Source organism: Pleurodeles waltl, chromosome 2_2 (genome assembly GCF_031143425.1).
Source record: "Pleurodeles waltl isolate 20211129_DDA chromosome 2_2, aPleWal1.hap1.20221129, whole genome shotgun sequence".
NCBI classification, from domain to species: Eukaryota; Metazoa; Chordata; class Amphibia; order Caudata; family Salamandridae; genus Pleurodeles; species Pleurodeles waltl.
In genome coordinates this window covers 468,860,326-468,882,166 of record NC_090439.1, presented here as the reverse complement: position 1 = coordinate 468,882,166, position 21,841 = coordinate 468,860,326, and the positions used below count along the sequence as shown (strand labels likewise).

General features: G+C 43.6%; 1 protein-coding gene across 11 annotated transcripts in view; it reads right to left on the bottom strand.

Annotated features, from left to right (window-relative positions):
- DLGAP1 (DLG associated protein 1) overlaps positions 1-21,841 on the bottom strand; it is a 2,415,981-nt gene that overhangs the window by 666,796 nt on the left and 1,727,344 nt on the right. For all 11 annotated transcript variants that reach the window (XM_069219941.1, XM_069219948.1, XM_069219940.1 and 8 more), the window contains one exon: positions 3,654-4,685. In XM_069219941.1, the coding sequence (XP_069076042.1) occupies positions 3,654-4,613 (960 nt within the window). In that variant the 5' untranslated portion in view covers positions 4,614-4,685. The remainder of the gene's footprint in view (positions 1-3,653; positions 4,686-21,841) is intronic.

Sequence of the window (21,841 nt, the reverse complement as noted above, 5' to 3'; positions counted from 1 at the left end):
AGTTCAATTTGTGTTGTAAGAGAAGAGAGAAATGTTGAAGGATCTGACCCTTAGTCAATATAGAATGGCTCTTTATGGCTTCATGCATCTCAAGCGAATGATTTGTTTGAACATATAAACAGATTGGTGAAGATTATTCTGCAGTTTTCTGTAGAGTGTACGGTCACTCTCAACAAGGTTCTCTAAGAAAAATTGTGAACTCATAGCTGTACGCACTTTGGTATAACAGGAGTGTCCCCTTTTGTACGTCTTACGGGTTGCAATGCTGTTCTAGGCTTGTGGTTCTTACAGTATCGATATGAAACTCTGGAATGATGCTAAAAGGATAAAGGATCATCAGCTGAAGTACAGGAAGTGGTATGATGCCAAGCATTGTGTCAAGGAAAGGAATTGGAGAAGAGGTGAAAGTGTTCACGCCAAGAAAACTGGGTTTGTTAAAAAGAGTAGACCTGCTTATTATTGCCCTTTTAGAATTGCTAAAGTAAAAAAAGTGTTGTGGTTCTTGAGTCTGATAAAATTTAGAGCATTTCAAAGCGGGCAGAATGTTGGTGTGATTCTGACGTTGGTCTGGGTGATGTCTCAGTTGGGGAGTCTGGTTTGGTCAAGAGTTGGGAGCATGCCTGCCATATCTGTTCACTTTGGGGGACATCCTTCTTTCGCTTAAAATTTTGGAACATTCCATTCTAGTAATGAGCAAAACCAAGGGCAAGTTCAGAGTGCACATTCAAGCCTTGAAAAAGCAGACTATTTCAAGGACTTTGCTCTTTATTAACCCACTAGCTTTGTTTTCTCCTGCTGTTTTTTCCATGTTGCGCCTCATATCTGTATTTTTGTAAAGAGAAAGATGGGTTTTGGCTTTGCTAGTTTTTTGGGGAATGCCGACATTGGATATTTCAATTTGTGTGTATTCTTGGGGTGCAGAGATCACAGATCAGTTGGCCTGGGCTCTGCTCCTGCCAGCATCTTGGTGGCAACATCTCTTTTATCAATAAGATGTTGGAAATTAACCTGCGTTGGGATCATGCCTTGGATGTTGGACAAACCACAATTGAAACTGAATTTGCGGAAATTATCAGGTTATATCATATCAAATCAAATCACAAACACTCACTGGAAAAAAGTTCAGAATTGCTTACTGCAACGTACAGCTTACAAACACTTCTGATAAACATTTTGAGTAATGATTGGTACAAACGAAAAGTAAATGACGATTGTAAAGAACATATTGGTGATCATATAAAGTTAACATTCATGAGAGTTGCAACCAACATGTCGGATATATGGTCACATTGAAGCCCATGAGGAGGTTTTAGTTGTGGAAAACTAACATCTGCTACTCGGAGGACAACAAACAGAAAAATAAAAGTGGTTCTGAGTAGAAGCATACACATTCATTAGGATTTCATTGCAGTAAACACATAGGGGCATATTTAAGAGCCCGTAGCGCCACCTTAGCACAGCCATAGCATCATTCTTTTTACACATTTTCCCTGCACCATATTTAAAAGTGGTGCAATGCATGCATGCAAGGATGGTGTTCCCCCATTAGGGGAGCCAAAAAAATGGCATAAAGAAATCCATAAGATTTCCTTATGCCATTTTTTTATGGCACTTTTAACGCCTGCTCAAGAGCAGGCGTTGAAAGGGGCCTTCCATTCGTTAGAATGGGGCCCCAAGTACTCTGCAGGAGTAGCGCCAATATTTTGGCACCACTCCTGCAGAGTACATCAATAATGTCATGAAAATGATGCTATTTCCCCTTACCCTGCGCCATGGTGTGCCGTATTTTAAATGGTGGTATTTGAAGGGGGTGCTAAGCGGCGCTCAGTGCAGTGCCACTTTCCATAAATCTGCTCCCAGATGTAATACCTTTTTTAACTTCAGGAATCGGGGAACAAGTCTCCAGGGGCCTGATTTAGAGTTTGGCAGAGGGAATTACTCCATCACAAACAGGACGGATATCCTGACCACTGTATTACGATCCCATAATAGCCTATGGAGATGTAAAATGGAGGACAGGATATCCGTCACATTTAATGTGATGGAGTAATCCATTCGCCAAACTCTAAATCAGGCCCCAAGTCCTGTAATGACAGCCGCAACATTTTTTGCTGAGTTGCATCCAGCAATCAGATCTCCCGTGGGCAATCAGAGGGCCCTATTTCTTTAAACTGCAGTACAGTGAAACTCATGCGGGACAACCGTCCAGAGATCCCTGATTTTAAAACCCCTCATTGACCATCAGTGCACCTTTAAATGTGAATTTCTCAAAAACGGCTGAACACGTACACCAAATAACAAAAAGTATGATTCCGTAGTAATGGTCTAACTTTTTGCTAAATTTGGTGTGATTCTGTTCTCCCACTGTTATGGCACTTACTAATGTTTTTAACTGAATAGTCTGATGTGTGTTACCAAGGTGGGAAATTAACTACAAAATATTAGTGAATGCCCACAAATGAATGGATCTGTGGATATTCTCCATATTTTGCACCCACCAGGCTCAATTATCTCCCCTTTCCTATCCTGCTCCCTAAACTACTGACAGTGGAAACATCTACATTACTTACAGATTTTCCACCATTGTAAACCCACTTTCAATTTCAATAATGAATTTTAAATCATATACACATTTAATTGATGCACAACAACCCTTGTGAATCAAGCCTAGTTAAATATACCTAAGACACAGAAGAGATTCATTCTGAGAAAATACAAATACCCAATTGGATTTATCAAGAAGAATTCCAGCTCTGGAACCCTTTTTTAGGCTTGGCCTAGAGGCAGCTTTAACTACTTGGCAGCCTCATGTATTGAAACACATTTATAATGAACAAATAAATGCACATATAGATACTTAAAGGGGGTTTGTGTTGGCCTTCTTCATCCAGTGGCCTGTTCAATTGTCTTTCACATTTCGCTACCTCGTTCCACAGCATACAGCATGGGGCAATAGGTCAACCCTGGAGCATATTTATGAAAAGTGGTGCTGCACCAAGTGCAGTGCCACTTTTCTTGCCCCCCCTTTCTTGCCTCCTAATGCCACCATGTGTGCACCATAGTTAATATATGGCGCACCATGGTGGTAGTTAGGGAACTAGCTCTGAATTTTTGATGCTAGGTCGGCGCTTTGCAGGATTATCTTCAAAAATGTTGACGCTAATCCTGCAAAGCACCCATAGGCCCATTGTAACCAATGGGAGTCTCCTTTTAACGCCTGTTCAGAGCAGGCGTTAAATCTGCAGAAAAAAACATTATGCAAAGAAATCTCTTAGATTTATTTGCGCCATTTTTTTGCCCCCCCCCCCACGTGGGAACATTCCCTTTGCACACATTATGCCTGGCGCAGGCATAATGTACCGCAAAGGGTTACACAGTGGTGCAATGCATGCATTGTGTCAATTTTTAAATATGGTGCAGCGTTTTTGGCCATTTAACTCCATATTAACGTCAAAAAATAATGCTAATATGTCATTAGAATGGTGCTTGGCTCAGCAAACTCTTTTCTAAGTTTGACAGCTAGCAATCATGGGCTTTCTTTTTAATGGCCTTCGAGAATAATCATCTGTCATGAATATAATTTTTTTCACACAATCACTAATGCCCACTTGAAACCAACAAAAGCGATAGGAGTAGTTAATCTGCTACAATACCTGAAGATACTGACAGGGCCGATCCTGCGACTCAGACTTCAGGGAGGGGGCATCCATATTGAGGGCAGCCTTCTGGTAAACCTCACGGGCTCGACTCACTGTCAGTGTGGATGACCAGGAGCTTTTCTTCATTAGCTGTGAATCCAGGTTTATGGGCAAGCTCAAGGGTACGTTAGTGCAAGTGGTGCACTTGACATCATTATTGCTTCTTGATGATTTTAATGTATGCTCACTGATGGTGTTGTAGGCTTCCATAAAGTACTGGGAAGTGGATCGATCGGGACACCTCCCCATTGTCATCACCCCTGTAGGCCCATGATAACCACAAACATCGCTGTCTAAGTTGTCTTCTGAACCCCACCATCCAGACATGTTCGATCGGGGCTTAACATCGGGCCGCCTGTCTTTGCTCTTGCTTCGCTTGCCATACCTCACAGTTTGCACCTCCTCTGGACTCGCTTTGTTTCCATTGACACCTCCCTTAGTTGGTCCTTCAAGGGAATGGGACTTTGTGAAGAGTTTTTGAACAGAGTGAACCAAGTGACGTATCCTTCCTGGGCTGTCGCTGCGTTGTTCCATGGCGCTTCTCTTGTACTGCAAGGTATGGTAGCCATCCCGATTGATTGGAAGCTGTCTTTCAAAGTGGTCTATAAGGCTGGGTGGAATGCGATTGGCTTTACCAACTGACCCATGGGGCACAAGAGAACTGTCATCATTAGAGTCCTGTTGTGGGTTATAATGTCTCCTAGGAAAAGTGCTGCACGCTAGGTTGTCGGCATAAGGAATCATGCATTCTGGCGGGAAAGAGTTCCTTTGAGCGTAATAGGGATGATCTGCAGGGTGAGGGTCCACTGGATTTAACAAGTATGGCTTCCTTTCTGGATGATGTGTCATGGAGTCACACGAAGGGTCACATGCCACGCCATGGTGATGGCTGCGGTTGCTTGATAACCCTTTCATTGTCGATGCAAAGATTGTACCCACGTCATCTAATACATGAAGTCAGACAACATGAATGTCTTTGAGAGAGACCTGTGAAAATGAAGTAGAAACAATGAAATTAGGCTGTTGTTTAAACTACTATTCAAAACAAATGTAGTAGAAATGTTTAGGTTCTTATTGATGTTGGTCAAACGATAAATAACAGGTTAGAATTCCATAGCCCTCATCATCCTTCGAGGGAGACAAAACCATGCTTTCTGCAGTTATAGACTATACACTCTTCAGAAGAAAAAAAATCTCTACAGTCCAAAGATTAGAGTAGGTTGCTGAAGAAAAGGCAGTTTCAGGAAATAGAAAATATAATTAGGAAAATCTCTTGTGTGGCAGGTGGGCAATATTTTCTTTTAAATTACAGCTTCATAAACAGGGAAAGGATTGTAGGAGATTCAGCTTTCACATGTGCAATGAAGGTCTGGCGTACAGGACAAATAGCAATAAAAACGACATGTAAACCAGCAACATAAACAACAATTGAAATAGCAAACAGTAAAAATGCATTTATTATATTATTTAGCTGCTGTGCGGCTGACAGTAAATATTTTTAAATGTCTTAGAATGGCAGGGTCAGAGCGCTGTCACTCCACACTATAGCCTTATAGCCCGCTGCCAAGGGTTATAACATCCGGTATCTCCCGAGACTGAAGGGCTATAATAATATTAAAACATTGCACCCATTGAACCTATTGAACATTGCACATTGAACTAATGTAAATTAAAAAGGGAGAAACATGAAGACAAACATTGGAATTTTGGCGTGAACTAGGCCTCCCCCCACACCACCATTACATAACAGTACCCCTGCCGGATCTCAGCGCCACGGGACCCGGTTTGGTCTGGATGCCTGCTTTGTGATGGAAAGACCTGCTGAGGACCAACGCTCTTGAACGGCCCTGTTACAGCTGATAACGCGTGGGAAGAAAACAACCAAGTGAACATACCAGAGGCATTCCCGGGGCCCACAGTTACAAACATTCCCACTCTCCTGCACTGTCTTGCTAGGCGTTACTGCCCCTGAGGCTTCAGTGCGCTGACCAGGGCTTTCGGGCTTGAAAGGCCATCTGGTTGCCTGCCTCTGGCACGCCGCAGAACACCTACAGCAGACTTGTGGCTATCAGAGGCCCCCGCTTCTGTCCAGCTCTCTCCCAGAGGTGAGTGCAGCACTGTGATGCTCACCTTGTCACTTTCACAGCACCCCCCCAACCAACTGTGCTACATAGAGAAAGAAGAGAGGCTCTACAGTCAACCCCTGCTTCAGACATTGGGATGCCTACACCAACAAACTGTACGTGGTCCGCATATCAGCCACTATGGAAGCAAATGCAGTAAGTGAGATTGCTATTGCATGACCTACCTCATGGTCATCTCATGAAGCTGAGTGTCATGGTACTGGCAAACCTGACAATAACCACCAAGCTCCCTCCCTAATAGTTACCAGCATTCCCGACCACACACTGTTGTGGGGCAACTGGTGCCACTCTAACATGCCCACATTGGATAAAGACCTGGATGCATGATCCGGCCCACGCTCACACCATTGCCTCTTACAGCGGATCAAGGTGGGTGCCCCACTGCCTCATGTGGACCTTCGCCTTGCACCTTCCTGTGTCTCACATAGGATATATGCAGACAACAATCGAGGGCCTTCTAACTAGACATTGACCACTCAAAATACCAGCTCCCTAACACATGCACAATTCAATCTGGACCCCTGGTGCTGATAACCACTGCTTTGATACTAAGCCTGGAGGGGTGAACCAGCCTCCATCATCATCTGGTTGATTTGGACTGCATGTGCTGCATAACCTCTGGTGTGCAAGTGGGCCCCGGTCACCCTTTTGTCCTTCCTGGAGATGCTAATAGCCAACGCCAACTTCTTCCACTCAGTGCTAACGTTACCGCCTCTGTGCCCCATCACACTTCACAACTGCAGAACACCGCCCGAACACTGTCTACTGCTGCTAGGACACAACAGGCTGCTCATGCTGCTGTGTATTGTCATTCCATCTGGCATAAGCAAATGGGCTCAACCTCACTGCCTCCAGACATCCCAGCATCATAAAGCCTACAGCCCAACTCAAGGGTTTCCTGCAATCCAGCACCACAGGTGTGCCCCCACGACAATCTGTCGTCTCTGGATCAATGTCTGACACATTAAACCCTCCTGGTCACTCTGGCTGCCCGGCGGCGCTTGAGGACAAATTGGACACAGTGCTGGCAGCTGTCGAGAAATAAAGACTCTCACTTGAAAGCACAATTGACACAGTTGTAGTGGACCTTACTCTTTTTCATGCAGATCACCAAAAACTGGTGGAAAGGGTATAGGTAATAGAACAGTCACTAGCCACCTTTCAGCCTCAGGCAAATGCTACAGAGACCCAACTCAAGCACCTCACAGACCGCATAGGCATCCTCGACAAAATGGCCAGATGATGCAGAAGGCTGCTCCAGATGAAACAACATCTGAGTCATTAGCCTTCTGGGGAACACTGAAGGCCAGGATGTCGCCACTTACATTGAACAATGGATTCAAAGGACTTATTTCCCCATCAACCCTCTCACTGTTCATTACTGTTGAGAGAGGCCAAACAGCCCGCAGACCACCGCCGGGAGCCAACCCTAGACCACTGGTCTTTAGGGTGCTGCATTACCAGGCTCGCAACCTCATCTTCAGAGAAGCTTGCAAGATGGTTGACCTTACTGTGGACAGTGACCGAGTAACGATCTTCCAGGATTATACTTTGCCAGTGCAACACCAAAGAGGCTTGTTCATGTCTGTTAAACACCAATTGTGGGAACTTGAAGTGAAATATTTCCTCCTGTTACCGGTGCAAGTTAGGAACCTGATGCACAGAAATTCTTATTTCTTCACAGACCCCAAGGAAGTGTGGGACTGGATTGAGACAAAGGGACCCGTGTCACACCATCCTTCTCTGCCTGAAAACAGGAGACCAGGACTCCCATGGAGAGACTGATGCCATGGGAAGCGTCATAGGGAGGACCACTCATCCAGTGTTAGGTCCACTCCCAATCTTGAGCAGGTGATACAGGAGCGACTCCATGCACTTCAGATGGCCACCAACATCTGAGAACATACACCCCAATCAGACACTGACAGAGAATCAATTGGGTCCTCCAGTGAGGATGTCTCCTCCACCATCTGGTCCACTAATCTGGACATACTGCAAACAGCTGATGAAGTAGTTTGAGTACAGAGGTCACTGAATACAACACACCTACAGACTCTAAATTACCGATCATGACATGATAGCAACACATAAGTGCACATAAGACCCATTAGGTCATACATACATAATATATTCTGGGGCACCTACTTGGCACTCACACTTGATGTGGGTGCCTCACAATGTGATGCCTTAGCTCACTGATACCAAACTTACTCCTGCAAGGTGCTAACTACACTGCTGTTCCTTAGAGGGGTCTCACCTGCTTGCACCCCACATACCGCTCTAACCCAACTGGCTGGTTTGTTTCTCTGAGTGTGTTATGTTATACATTTTGGGTGCTATTCTGCCCTAACGGTATAATATGTTGAATTCTTATGGTTCTTTTGCTTTTGTTTATTGTTTGGTTTTCTTCCCCGAACTCAGTCGACACACACAATACACCGGATCTGGTTCTTGCCTCGTTCAGCAAGGCCATGCTTCAACACATGCCCTAATCATTGCCATGCCTGGCACCAACATACACAAATGGAGTAGTAGTGTGGCTTAAGGCAGGAGTTTCTGTTCAGGTGGAAGACAGCAGGGTTGACTTAGATGGATGATATGTCCTAATCCAGGGCAGACTAGACGGTCAACAAGTTGTAATCTGAAGCACATATGCTCCTAACACAGACCAGGTAGCCTTCTTAACTAAGTTGTCTGACATGCTGTCGGTCTGGAATGACCCGCCCTGGTTGCTGGGAGGAGACTTCAAAGTGTCCGGAGACTTTACCTAGATCAGTTGTTTCCCCCCATTTCAACACGATCACTACAATGAATGCCCAACATCTCACGGAATGGCTCAGAAATGGGCATTTAGAAGACATTTGGCGAGCGCATAATGCTATTGCCGGAATATACTCCTTCTACTCCTGCTCACAGGATTTACATGTTCGCATAGACTGCATTATCGGCTCCCCAGACCTTCTTCCACATTTCATGCACATCAATTATTTGGGGCACACACACTTTGACCCGAACCCTCAACTCCTGTATTTTACCTGGGATAGGACGTCTTCCCACACATGTCGACCTGGTATTTGCAACTGACAGTACTAGAAGACTCCCTCCCTTCACCCTTTCCAAGACACTGCCGTAACTGACTATTTCAAGGCCAAAACCGGTACCACAACTTCCCATCTAATTGAATGGGATGCCTTTAATGTAACAATAAGTGCACAATGAATATGCATTACTTGCAACATCTGCCGCCAACTTGGCAAATACATCTCGAAAATTTTACGTGACATGCTGAAGCAAGAAACTCACGCCTTACAGACCCTTGCTCACTGGAAGCGTCTGACATCTGCAGATGACACAGATGACCCATGGCCCTACTGGACAGGCTCCTATGCAGCTCACTAGACCATGACACATGCCAGGGCTGACAAGTCTGGAGTACTGCTAGCTTGGCTAAACCAAGAAGAGCAGCCCTGTCACCTGATAATGGAACTGTTGCCCAGGGGGATCTCCTCCGCACTCAGTGTGACATACATGCAGAACAGACTGACCACTACTCCGCATTGTACAGATTGGTTTCCATATCCACTACATCTGACATAGACCTTTCCTCACTGGTGTCACTATCCCACAAATCACACTAGAACAGAAGGCAGAACTCACCAGTCCCCTTACTTTCTTTGAAATTTGGGAGGCAATCTGCTCCTTATCCACTGGCAGATCTCTGGGCCCTGATGGTCTGCCAGCCAAATTCTACAAGACATACGCAACACTATTAGCCCCCATCTAGACAGTCTATGACAACGCACTCCAGGCTTCTTGCTTGCCTGCATCGCTGCACCAAGCATTACTTATATCTCTCCCCAAAACCGAACAGAGATCCTACAGCTCTAGGTGCCTACAGGCCATTAGCTTTCTTCAACATGGACTACAAAATACTGACCAAGATACTTGCCGACTGTTTGGAGCGGTTGGTGTGGATATTGGTGCATCAGGATCAAAACGGGTTTATTCCGGCCCATAGCACCTTGCTTAATTTGTACAGATTCTTCAGGGTCCTGAAATATGCCCCATCTCTTGGACACAATCGTGCTGCATACTCCTAGAGTTGGGGCATTCGATTCTCTAGAATGGTCTTTCTTCTTTGACGTTTTACAGCGCTATGGCCTTGGGAGCCAATTTATTTGTCTGGTTAAGATCCTTTACACTTTCCAAATGACATGGGTAAAAACTGGTGCCCTCATCTCTGAACCCATTTCAGTTGCAAAGGGCACAAACTAGGGATGCCACCTCTCACTAGCCATCGAACCACTGGCACTAGGACTCCGAGCCAGTGGCCACACCTAGGGAATATCGCTAGGAGATGCCCTACACTCAGTATCTCTGTATGCTGATGGCCTTCTATTATACCTCGCGGATGTCACAATGAAACCGGAAATTGTGGCTTCTATATTTAACACATTTGCAGCCCTGTCAGTACTGAAGGTTAACTGGACTAATTCCTGCCTATAAAATCCCACAATAGCTGCCCCAGCATCCACACTTGATGATATTTGTTTGCTTTGGCAACCCCACATGTTCTGATGTTTAGGCATTCACATCTATCAATCGCATACTGAGCTGGCCAACGGGACTCCCACCAGAACACTAACATTTGTGAGTGCTCAGATTAGGTTTTGGCAGTCCATCTCACTTTTGATAGCAGGCCGGATTGCCCTCATTAAAATGATTATGCTTCCCTGGTTCCTTTACTAATCTTCCCCTTTACATATCAAAGCCCTTTTTCACCACAGTATAGGCATTGATGCAATCACTGATCTGGCATAACACATGTTGCTGAGTAGTGCTACAAAAGCTCTAGCTGCCCACAGATGGGGCTGGGGGGTTAGGAGTCCCCAACTTCAAGCAATACTATTTGGCATCCAAACTTCACTGGATAGCATGTTCGATGGCTTGTTCATGTATTGCCTCCACTGCCTCCCCAGCCTGGAGCCGGTCAACACTACTTCACTTATTTCACCCCTGCACATGGACCTGGGTACCTAGCCCCATGCTTCTGAAAGTTGCTTACCATTACTATAAATATTGCCTTTTCCCACCAAGCATATCCACCCATAGGCCTCAGTGCCTCCATTACTTGGAACACCACGCAACGGACCAATCACATTGCAGACTGAACTGATAACTTGGCATGAGACAGGGATGCATACGCTTGGAAACTTGTACTGAGATAGCACCCTTATACCACTAGAGAATCTGATTAATGATGAAGGACTCTCTCCATGTCAGTTCCTTCTCTCCAACTCACTGGTATGAGTGCTGTGAGAGAGCTGGGGGACATACAACAAGATTTCCCCATACACCTCACACAATATTTACACCTCATGGGAGCGGGCACACACCTGATCCACTGGTTTGCTGATTCCATATGCACACACACAGCTCCATCGCTTCTCCCCTTGTGGCACCACTGGGAAGCAGATTAAGGCCACCCATACACAGAAAAGGAATGGGAGATAGGCCTGGAGAGCCCCAGTCGCGTTCCATGCAATGCTTGCTTCCACCTCATACATTACTATGTCCTCCACAGAGATGACCTCACCCCACACAAGATCAATCTGTATTTCAATGCACTGATGCCGCCTGTCCCCAATGCGGTTTAGTCGACGCTGACATCATTCATATGCTATGGGCTTGCCCATCCTTACATTCCTATTGGCATGAGGTCACAACCAGTCTGGCACACTGTACGGAGTGCCCAGTACAGCACATATGAGAAATATGTATATTGGGATTGCGTCGATATGATAAAAATCACAGAGTCACTGATGCAAGCAATGATGGTTACGCATGAGTTATAAAAGAGGAAGGTTGCAATCAATGAAGTATACTTGTAGGTTATAAAAAAGGTAGGTTTGTTAGCTTAGTTGTAGGTTACAAGTAAAGCCCCACCAGGAGCAGCAACCTGTTGCTCAGCTCTTCTCACTCCAACTGTTCACTCATCCAAGCACACTCTCAACATCCCAACCATACAATGACCTCACTCACGGCTGAGCAACAGGGAACATTATGAGTGTGGGGAGAATGCATAAGATAGCAAGAGGCACAACAGTCAAACACCGGTTTCTCTTCCTAGGTAATTTATTAGCCAAGTGCCTAATCCCATGGAAGTGGAAGCCACCCCTGCATCCTATGCATGGGAGCATTAGCTGATTGCCTGGGCTCAGGCGAAGGATCGAACTGCACAGAGAAAACCCACTGGGTTATGTAAATACTCCTTATCTAACAGCTGGTATGCTATACTGGCAGACTTTCAGGCAGCTGCTCTACCACCCGATGTTTTGCAGTGACCTCATTACCTGGGATCCACATCTCAGCAATCAAAATGTTTCCAGTATAGGTCTACGGAGCCTGCCCCCCCATGCACCTTTACTCTGATCCTCATATTATGATATTAATGATAGTCAAACACTCCATGAACACACAGACTGGGTGCGGTTTAGTTTAAGGTTCATAGCTTTACCAAAGTTTTGGCCCATATTTATACTTTTTTAGCGCAGCATTTGCGCAATTTTTTGACACAAAAGCAGCGCAAACTTACAAATACAGTTGTATTTTGTAAGTTTGCGCTGATTTTGCATAAAAATAATTACACAATTGCGGCGCTAAAAAAGGATAAATATGGGCCAAAATGCCTTTTAGCATGCCTGACTCCATTTTGTACTGTGGAAAGAACCAGATGACTCCTGCTGCAAGGCTGATCCATGAAGAGATGACATGTACGTCACCTTTATTATGCATTTTTTCATCAGTGAGGTATTATTCACGGACACTCAGTCAACAGCCTGTGCTTCACTGCTTTAAGTTGTTATAATATCAAGTATCTGTTTAATGACGCTATGATGCTTTTCGAGCCACTGTTAGACAACCAAACTGTAGTACAGAAAAAACTAAATGTTAATAAAAAGATTTAAACAAAAAAATGGATGCTTTCAGTGGGGTGCATCATTTCAGCAATGGCCAATTCATTATTTACTTATCTTGACGTTTCTAAAGCTCACATCATGGTCCACAGAGTGTTGACACACAGGACCGGCTTTAGGGAGGTGCGAGCTATGCAGCCATACTGCGTGCTGACCTGGATAGGGGGCGTTGACCACAGAGAGGTGCTGTCTTTAGCAATAACTTGGAAACTTGCAATTTGAAAGCACCTAATCAAACGTTTTTTGTGCGTCCAGTCTTCAGGAAGCAATTACGTCAAGATACCCTTGTGATTAATGTTCCTGCTAGGGAGAGAGATGGGAGTTTTGTCTAGTGGCAGCTTTGACTCGCCATAAAGTAGCGTAGAGGGTTAATATGCATGCTGCAAAGAACAGAACTATATTTTATGTGGACAGCTGAATGGATTAGTAAAGCCAGCCTTTACAACTGCTTAAAAAACAAATGTATGTATGGAGAGATGAGGGACACATTCCCTGGGTGGTAGTGAGAGAATCTGAGGCGGTGGTCATGGAGTGGGAGGAGCCAAAAAAGACTGTCGCACCGGGCGCCACCAGCGCTAAAGCCGGCCCTGTTGGCACATCATAGAAAGATTCTGAATCAAAATAAATACAGCACTGAACACACAGTGTTAAGACATGGTCTAGGTGAAAACATAATACTACACAAGTTTCTGAATTCAACACTTAAATTTGTAGTACTGTCTGTAGGATCAATTGAGAGTCACACAGGCACTGACAGATTTGGGGGAAGATCTAGCATTACCTCAATTATTTATTCATTTATTTTCTTTATGCACTTACAAAATGCAAACATGGTCCGATGGCACACTGGGCAACAGCTGGAATTGTACACTGAATCACTAAAATCCAAAGATAATGAAGCAAAGAACTAGTATACAAATACGATATAAAAACAATTGAAAGAAAAGAGGTCTTTCTTCAACATCGCCCTCTTGTCAGAGGCCATCTAAGACTGGACAGATAAAACACGCAAACCCAAAATCACCAAATAATATTAAGTAACAAATTCACTTCCTTGCGCAAGATTAACAGCATCAATGCAAAACTACTATTACACAGCTATGATGCACTGTAAAAAAAAAAAAAAACTGAATTGAGGCGTGAGTTGTTTTCATTTGGCATCTAAGCTAGGGATGCCTAAGTACAGTCTTGATATGTTTCAAGCTACTGTACAGATGACAGCCTAGGGCTGATACTGAGAGGGCAACCCCTTAATGAATCAAATTTCGAAGTGTGTGCTCAGTTAACTCTGACATTCAGCCCAGATGCTTGCTTGGCTGCAGTGACTAGAGAATTTAAGTGCATCCCTCCAATATTTTTCTCAGTCTATTAGCTTCCTTATGAAGCACAGTTGATCTATGCATTTGGTAGTCTGACTTACAAGGAAATGTAATACCTTTGCAGCAAGGTTACTGGGCTGACAGAATTTCTTTCTGCAGGCTCTTACACAACACAGGTCAAATCAACTCCCTTATCAGTTATCTGCCACCCTTGTAATTATGTGTAATCAGCACTGTGCTTTGATGATTTAATTGAATATATTTCTCCGGAAAAAGGCTTCACTTAAGGAGCATGAGGAAGCTCCTTAAGTGAAGGCATTGACATGTAAATATGAAATCTTGGAACCCTATTTTTAAATAAGGATTTGACACGTTGCAGTACTTTTGATGCACAATACGATATTAGTGTAGTCCTTCAGATAATAATATACAGTATATGTGACAAGAGTTTCAGGGAATTGTGAAAAGGTTGGCCTTATTTCTTTTTCCCTTCTTATTACTATCGCCCTTTGAAATGAATTGTTGTGTTATATTGTTCTTTCTTTTCTTAATATGTATTGTTTGTATTTGTAGCCTTTTGGCAGATTGTTCATTGAAATTGCTATTTAAGATTGATGTTCATGCAGGTACAAAAGTGATTGTATTTTATATTGAAGAAAACTTTACGATAAAATTCGTGTACATAAGACAATGTTCACATCATTCTGTTACATGAATTACGAGTTTTGTGCAAAATACTTTATGTATATATAGATATAAGGGAGTGTGTTAGATGTAATAAATCAGTGGACCTCGTGGTGATGAATGATAAATCAGTTTAATTTTGTTATAAGCATAAGGATAAATAAGAAGGGAACACTGTTTTGTTTCAATAGGGTCCAGGCTTGAGTTTCATTTTGTCTGAGTATTTTCTTTGTTTCTGGCACTGCTTGCAGATATTGCCTCGAGCTTTCTTGGATAGAGTAAAAGAGATCATGATGAAAATGTTAACCCGGATTACATACTTTTTTCAACGTTCCTCTCCACTCTTCTCTAAACATGATCTGTGCTTACAGCAATAAAATATGAATCGCTTCAGAGCTGATGCTTTTGACAAACTCCTAATCTTAGCTTTGGTCGTGGGGAAGCAATTGCCCATGCTTGAGGCCAGGCCCTGTTTGTATTGTGTAGTGGGTGGATCTTCACTTGAGGACAGCCCACTTCTGGCTGTGATTCACAAGAGACCTTTCCGATTGTGATTGGTCCTTGGCAGTGCTTAATTTATAAATAAAAACGTGCCGGTGCTCAAAGTCTTCCTCTTAAACCCGGGGCACTGCAATTAAATGTGGGAACACGAAATACTGAGGCAGCGTAATCCTGAAGCCATCTTGGGCCTCTTAAATCCATGTAAAGCCATTCCTTGCCCCTTCAGCTTACTTTTTCAGCTTTCTGCTTTCTCCTATTGTGACGCTTTTTAATTTTTCTCTTCCTACGTCTTTCCCATATGTGTCTTTTGCTCGCAGGAAATGCTTGGCGCAAAAGAATAAGCGCCGGCCCTCAAAAATAAGTGCCGGTACTCAACACCGGAAACAACAAGCACAAATTAAGCACTGGTCCTTGGTGGGTTGAGGTATGCCCCTGAGCACCGATCACTGAAAGCAGCTGTAGATTATAGGCTCAGGTTGCTTCTGTTTCACAATCTGTGATGTCAGCGCTGTACATCATACAGATCAAAAGAAAATCTCATCCTGCAAAGGAAGCTCTTCTCTAAATGTTTAAGTTCGTATTTGTAATAGGAAATCACCGACTTCCTCATTTATTGGGAGGACAAGATGTTCACATCCTTTGCACTGGCAAGCTAATGTGGATGAGATCAACATCTTATCCTTCCTATTACAGTGGTTAAGATTTTCATTCTGAACAACACACTGGATACAGTTCTGCATCAAGACATCCCCTCAGGTCCAAGTCCAGGAAATGTTCAGTGAGCTGCATACCACCCCCAAGATTGCATTCAAATGTGTTGCCACTTGACAAAGACGAATACCCAATCACAGAAGATGCATCTTCACATTTTGGAAGTAGCCCCAAACAGGCTGGGATCAAGTTTTCCACACCAGAATAGACAGTGGTGTACGAGGGATCTCTGCCTGTATACATGGGTTCGAATTTAATCCTCTGGGCACACCTATGGTGGGGAGCTTTGTGAACTGCGCCAGAAGAAGTAGTGAGGGATAAGGTAATCCTCAATGGTGATCATCTAGGGGTAACTCTAAAAGCAGATGCATCTGTAATAATCATGATTTTTGCAGCTTGCAACTTTTAGCACATTATGATAAATGCAATGAACTATGGATAAACCTAAAAGTAGACATACTGGTAATAATCATGAGCTCTTCATCCTGACTTAGGCGCACTGATGTTTGTGAAAGGTTACAGCAACGATAGATACAGGTCATATTCATAAACATTATATTTATTTTAAGAAATATATATCCTCCAAAAAGAACCTAATTGGCCGGAGTCACTCGACTTCACTTTACTTTGGGAGGACTGTAGGCATCTCCCATGGATGCATCTAGGCACCCAAAAACTAATAATCTACTGAAACCAGCCATGACCGGGTCTGAGCTGTGGAAGGAGGATCACCACTTAAGTCTCCCCTCTCAGGGTGCACCCACTGCAATCTACCGTTTTGAAATACCCACGGATTAGGGGGCCTTTGAATTGCCCCAAGAGAACTCCAGGGAAATAAAAGCAAAAAATAGCACGGGAGCACACTGCACAGCATGTTTCTGACTTTCATCCATATATTCTCCCACTAACATCAGTCATGCATTGTTTGCACAGTGCAAGACACACATCTTCTGGGACAGCATGACAAGCTCCAAAGAATGTAACATGGCACAGAAACATAGTTAGAGAGCACATTCTGTAAGAAAGCACAGTGGCTCAAATTATGAATGAAACACACGTGCAGCATTATGCCAGCAGAATGTCGTGTGCCAAGAGAGCATTATAACATATGGAGGCATATGTACAAAATATTTTTTGCGGTCAGAAACAGGCCGATTAGCAGAATCAGGGCGTTACCAACCCCAAAAATGCTTTTCCATATGTACAGAGCAAAAATAGTGATTCAGTAACATGTTACAGAATCACAATTTGTGTTTAGTAATTCACTATTTGGAAGGGGTGTGTTTAGGGCCATCCCTCCCAAACACCGAACTGCAGTGCTAGGTTGCAAATTACGATTGCAAACATTAATTTTTTTACAAACACCTCAAGGGTGTGGTAACCATTTGCAAATGAGAAGGGGTCCCCAAGGGGTCCCTTCCTCTCTGTGAATGTTGAAACAAATATTTTTTAGGAGCAGGCACTGCCTGCTCTTAAAAAATGAAACTTCAACATTTCATTTTATTTTTTGAAGCCACCCTGTTTTCCTTTAAGGAAAATAGGCTGGCTAAAAAAAAAGAGATTGGTTTATTAAAAGCAACCACAGGCATGGTGGTCTGCTGACCCCAGCAGGCCACCATCCATGTGAAGGCAGAAGTTCCTAATTGATTGCAAATCGAATCCTACCTCATTAATGTTAATAAGACCGGACTATTGCAAACCCATTAGGAATTGTTATTATTAACAATGTTTTTCTTCATTAGGAATTGCAATTTCCTAATTGGGATTCACATAGAATTCCAATTAGGAACTCACAATCCCTAAATTCTGTACATATGGCTCATAGAGAGTTGAAAGCTAGCCTCAGTAGAATGTCTGTGAAATGATATTGAATATTGCCTTTTTAACCTTGTAAAGTAAATAACAAGTATTAGAAATAGCCACACATAATGGTAAAGGAAGGGTTAGCCTTGGCATTTTAGGCACATATTTGGAACTGCAACTGACATCATGTGCTCATCTCGGCCAGCGAGTAGATGTAAATCTTGGAAGGTAGCAGTGATAATGTTGAGCTCCGGGGAACACCACGTTTCACTCTTTGAAGGTGAGAAAATTATTGTTTTTGGCGTGGAATCAGGTCCGGCTTCAGGGGGATTCAACCAGTGCAATTGTAGCAACAATAAAACGATCAATATAGCTCTGGTGATTAATATACCTACAAGTGAGAGATCAGAACTTTGTCTAGTGGCAGTTTTGGCTCGTCATAAAGTACTGCAGAGGGCATGCACATCACAGAACTGAGTGTGAGTGACCAATCAAAAGAATGAAATGTTTGTCAAAGAGAGGTTAAGGAGACAGGTGCACTGCTGGAGAATGGTAGTGAGGAAATTCATGGAGGGTCATGAGGGGGCAACAAAAAAGATTGTCTTGCAGGCTACCCGAATTGCTAAAGCCAGCACGGCATAGAATGATCACAGCTGGTGCAAGGTTGAGCCTGTCACTTCTGCTAATTCTAGCTAGAAATTCAGTAGAATGAGCTACAACCTGTCAAGATGTTGAGGAGAAATAGAGCAATTGGGAATTCCAGGGAATTCAAAAGGATCTTTCTGACACCTCACTGCAATTTCCATACATCTGAAAAGTTTACGCTCTGATCAGTGGTCACTGAGTGGCAGGAAAGCTGATAGGATTATGAGCACTTTAAGTACAATGAAAATGTAGCTACTGGGGCACTCCCCACCTGTTTAAGTAAAAAGGCCCAAAATAGCAATTTTTATTTTAGTAGCTTGACTAGGTGACCATCTACGGTCTTTAACAACCTTAAGTAACCAACAGCACTATTGAATAGATTGTTTCCACGTGTTCTCAGAGTTGCTAGATAAACTCACCCTTTAATATTTGGCTCAGGAAATGAACGGTGATAATTCGTCTGTTGTGGAATAACTCATTAGGCTCTATTCACCGCTCTTTTACAGCAGTGAGTTGTTTGTTTTCTATTTGAAAAGAACTGGGACTGAGCCCTGAAGGAAGAATATATTGGGTGTCTCTGCAGTGTCTCGGGCAATGGTCTCAAAGAACCCTTCAGGAAGCTCTAGAATGGGCATGTATTGGTCTAACCTCATGCCTTTACAACCTGATCATGGCTTACCAGCTAGGAGGTAATTAAAGAAGAGAACACTGTAGGAGAAGCAGTCATAGTGAGGATGTGATTGATGATGGCTTGTTAGATTTTGACTATTTCAGTTCAGAAGAAGTCTATACTGTAGAACCTCTGCAGTTCTCTTGAGAAAACTCTTGAAAAGCTAGCTTGTTTCTCTAGGCGCATACTGGATTTGGATGATGATGTGAGATGCATTCACTTCTGAAGATTTCTCAAATCAGACTTCCCAGGTGCCGATAAATATTTATTGTTTCAGTTGGTTAAAACCATAACAATTTTGCCAAGTTACATGGTAAAACATTCTAGGAAAAAGAAGGAGGATTAGGGTTATGATACAAATCACATGATAAAAAAACATTGGATGGATGTTGAAGATTTTAAGGTTAAAATTAATAAATTATTAAAGATACTTTCTTGGTTAGGGTGGGAGTGTCATTAGTACTTGTAGACCTACTCATGGTGTGCGAGTGCTAGGCATGATGAGGCTGAAATCTAGGTGTAGTTTTTTCCTTGGTGCGTTTCAGAACTTGAATAGCTTACAGTTTAGCTGGGGGGGACAGTTGCGTGACGTGTTTCAAGAACTTGTCGAGATTGCAGTTTAACCGGGGGTCATGTGGATTAAAGCAAACTACAATGGCTCCCCTGCAAGACCTGATAGCTCTGTCAATGAACAGCCTCATAAGAAATCTCTTTCATAGTTCTAGCAAGCCCGGGCATATGCAGCTTATGTGTATTAGGTCTTCCTTTTGGTAAGCACAGTGCCTGCACTGCTGCAAGTTAATATTCTTCCAGGATGGGGCGTTAGCCAGGGTTGGCAGGTTGTCTAGTCGCATTGTCATAAGATTATGTTTTATGTGTGGTGTGAATGTTGTAGAGAGGTAGGCAGCTGGTTCAAGTTTGGCGTAGTGTTTTATAATCATCCATGTGTGTGCCCGGTCACTCTATTACAAAAGGATTTTGGTGGCCTTGGACGCCCCTCTGGAAACAGAATTATATGTCAGAGCAGCCTCCCACAGATCCTTGAGTTGTAACTCAACGATTGAGGATTGCAGGTACTTATAGTAGACGGAGTGCTGGTCATGTTCCAGGGCCTACCAGAGGGCCTCGTTCAGGCTGTCTGCAGAGTGACTGATTTTATACCAGGTTTTAACTGCCTCAGCTCTTGCGGCTAGGTCTTGCCGAACAAGTCCGAATTCGGAGCTGAGCTGGGAAGGCAGAGTTTGGTAGTTTGAGGACTCGCCTGAATACTTTGAGCTGTGCTTTATCTATCAGGAGCACGTCTTAACCGTGCATCACCACTCTTGCATAGGTTAGGGTGGGAAGCAGTTTTGATTAAATGAATGTTAGCAGTGGATGAAGTGATGGTCCATGTAGTCGTTTAGCCAGTAAGGAGAAGGTGTAGATTATTGCTGGAACTCTTTGGGCAATGTGTTTCTTCTGTTGGCGAAAGGAGCGCTGGGCATCTAAAATTACTCCAAGATACTTGTAGGTCTGCATCAACTCTAGTAAAACATTGCTTAGGACTGTCCTAGATTTGGGGGTGAGTTTGCAGCCAACACGCATTATTTTTGATTTTGCTACATGGATTTCCTACTGGTTGGAATGGACATTGTCTGCAAGGATGTTCAGAGATCTTTGTAGCCCAACTTTGGCACAGCTGAACAATACCAAATCGTCCACATAAAGTAGGTGTGTCAATAAGAGACCGCCCACTTGAGGAGGGTGATTGTTACCCGCGTCCAGAGCTGGAGTCAGATCTGCCATGAATAGATTGAACAGGAGTGGGGCGAGTATGTAGCTTTGTTTCAGGCCAAGGGTTGTCGGTATTCTTCTTGAGAGCCTTGTGCCATCCCTGATCTTTATACGTACCCATGTGTCTAAGTATAAAGCAATTATTGCATTGGGGGGAGGGGCACGAGGCCCCATCACTTTAGCTTATTCCAGAGTAAGTATCTGTTCACTCGGTCAAAGGCGGCCTTGAAATCAATGAAACCAAGATGTAGTTTCCTGTGCCGCCGTTTGTTCTGCTTTATTAGGAGAGAAGTAACTAGGATGTTCGTCGTAGTACCCACCTCTTTTCTGAAGCCTGTTTGTTTAATTGGGATTATTTTATGTTTTTCAGACCATGCCATTAGGTCAGCTAGGAGCAGGGAGGTGTAGTTATTTGCCTCAACATCAATGAGGGCAATTAACCTATAGTCGCCCGGATTGTCTCTATTGCCACCCTTGAAAATTGGGTTGATTATAGAGCCTTGCCAACTCTCAGGAATGCCTCCTCCTAAGTTTGCTTCATGGTATAAGGAGGTTAGCACTTCAGACCAGAAGACCATTTCCTCCGTAAAGATAGCTTGTGGAAGGCCATTTGGCCCAGGTGCTCCTTCCCGAAAGGCCTTTAGGAGTACTCGATGTGTCTTATCGATCGACTGAATGAGATTGGTCGTTTCCCCGTCATCCAGCGAAATGTTTCCTGTGGTGGGGGACCATGCTGGCAGTTGTAGGGTGTTTCCACTGGGGTTTGGCTTTGTTGTGAAGATTGTATTAAAGTGACTCTCTCAGGTCTTTTCTGGGATTTTAGAGTTTTCAGTTGGATACCCTTGCGTGTTTAGGTCATTGATAATACCCCAGAATTCCCTGTTTTTTTTTCCTTTTGCGGCATGTGTTATTTTGA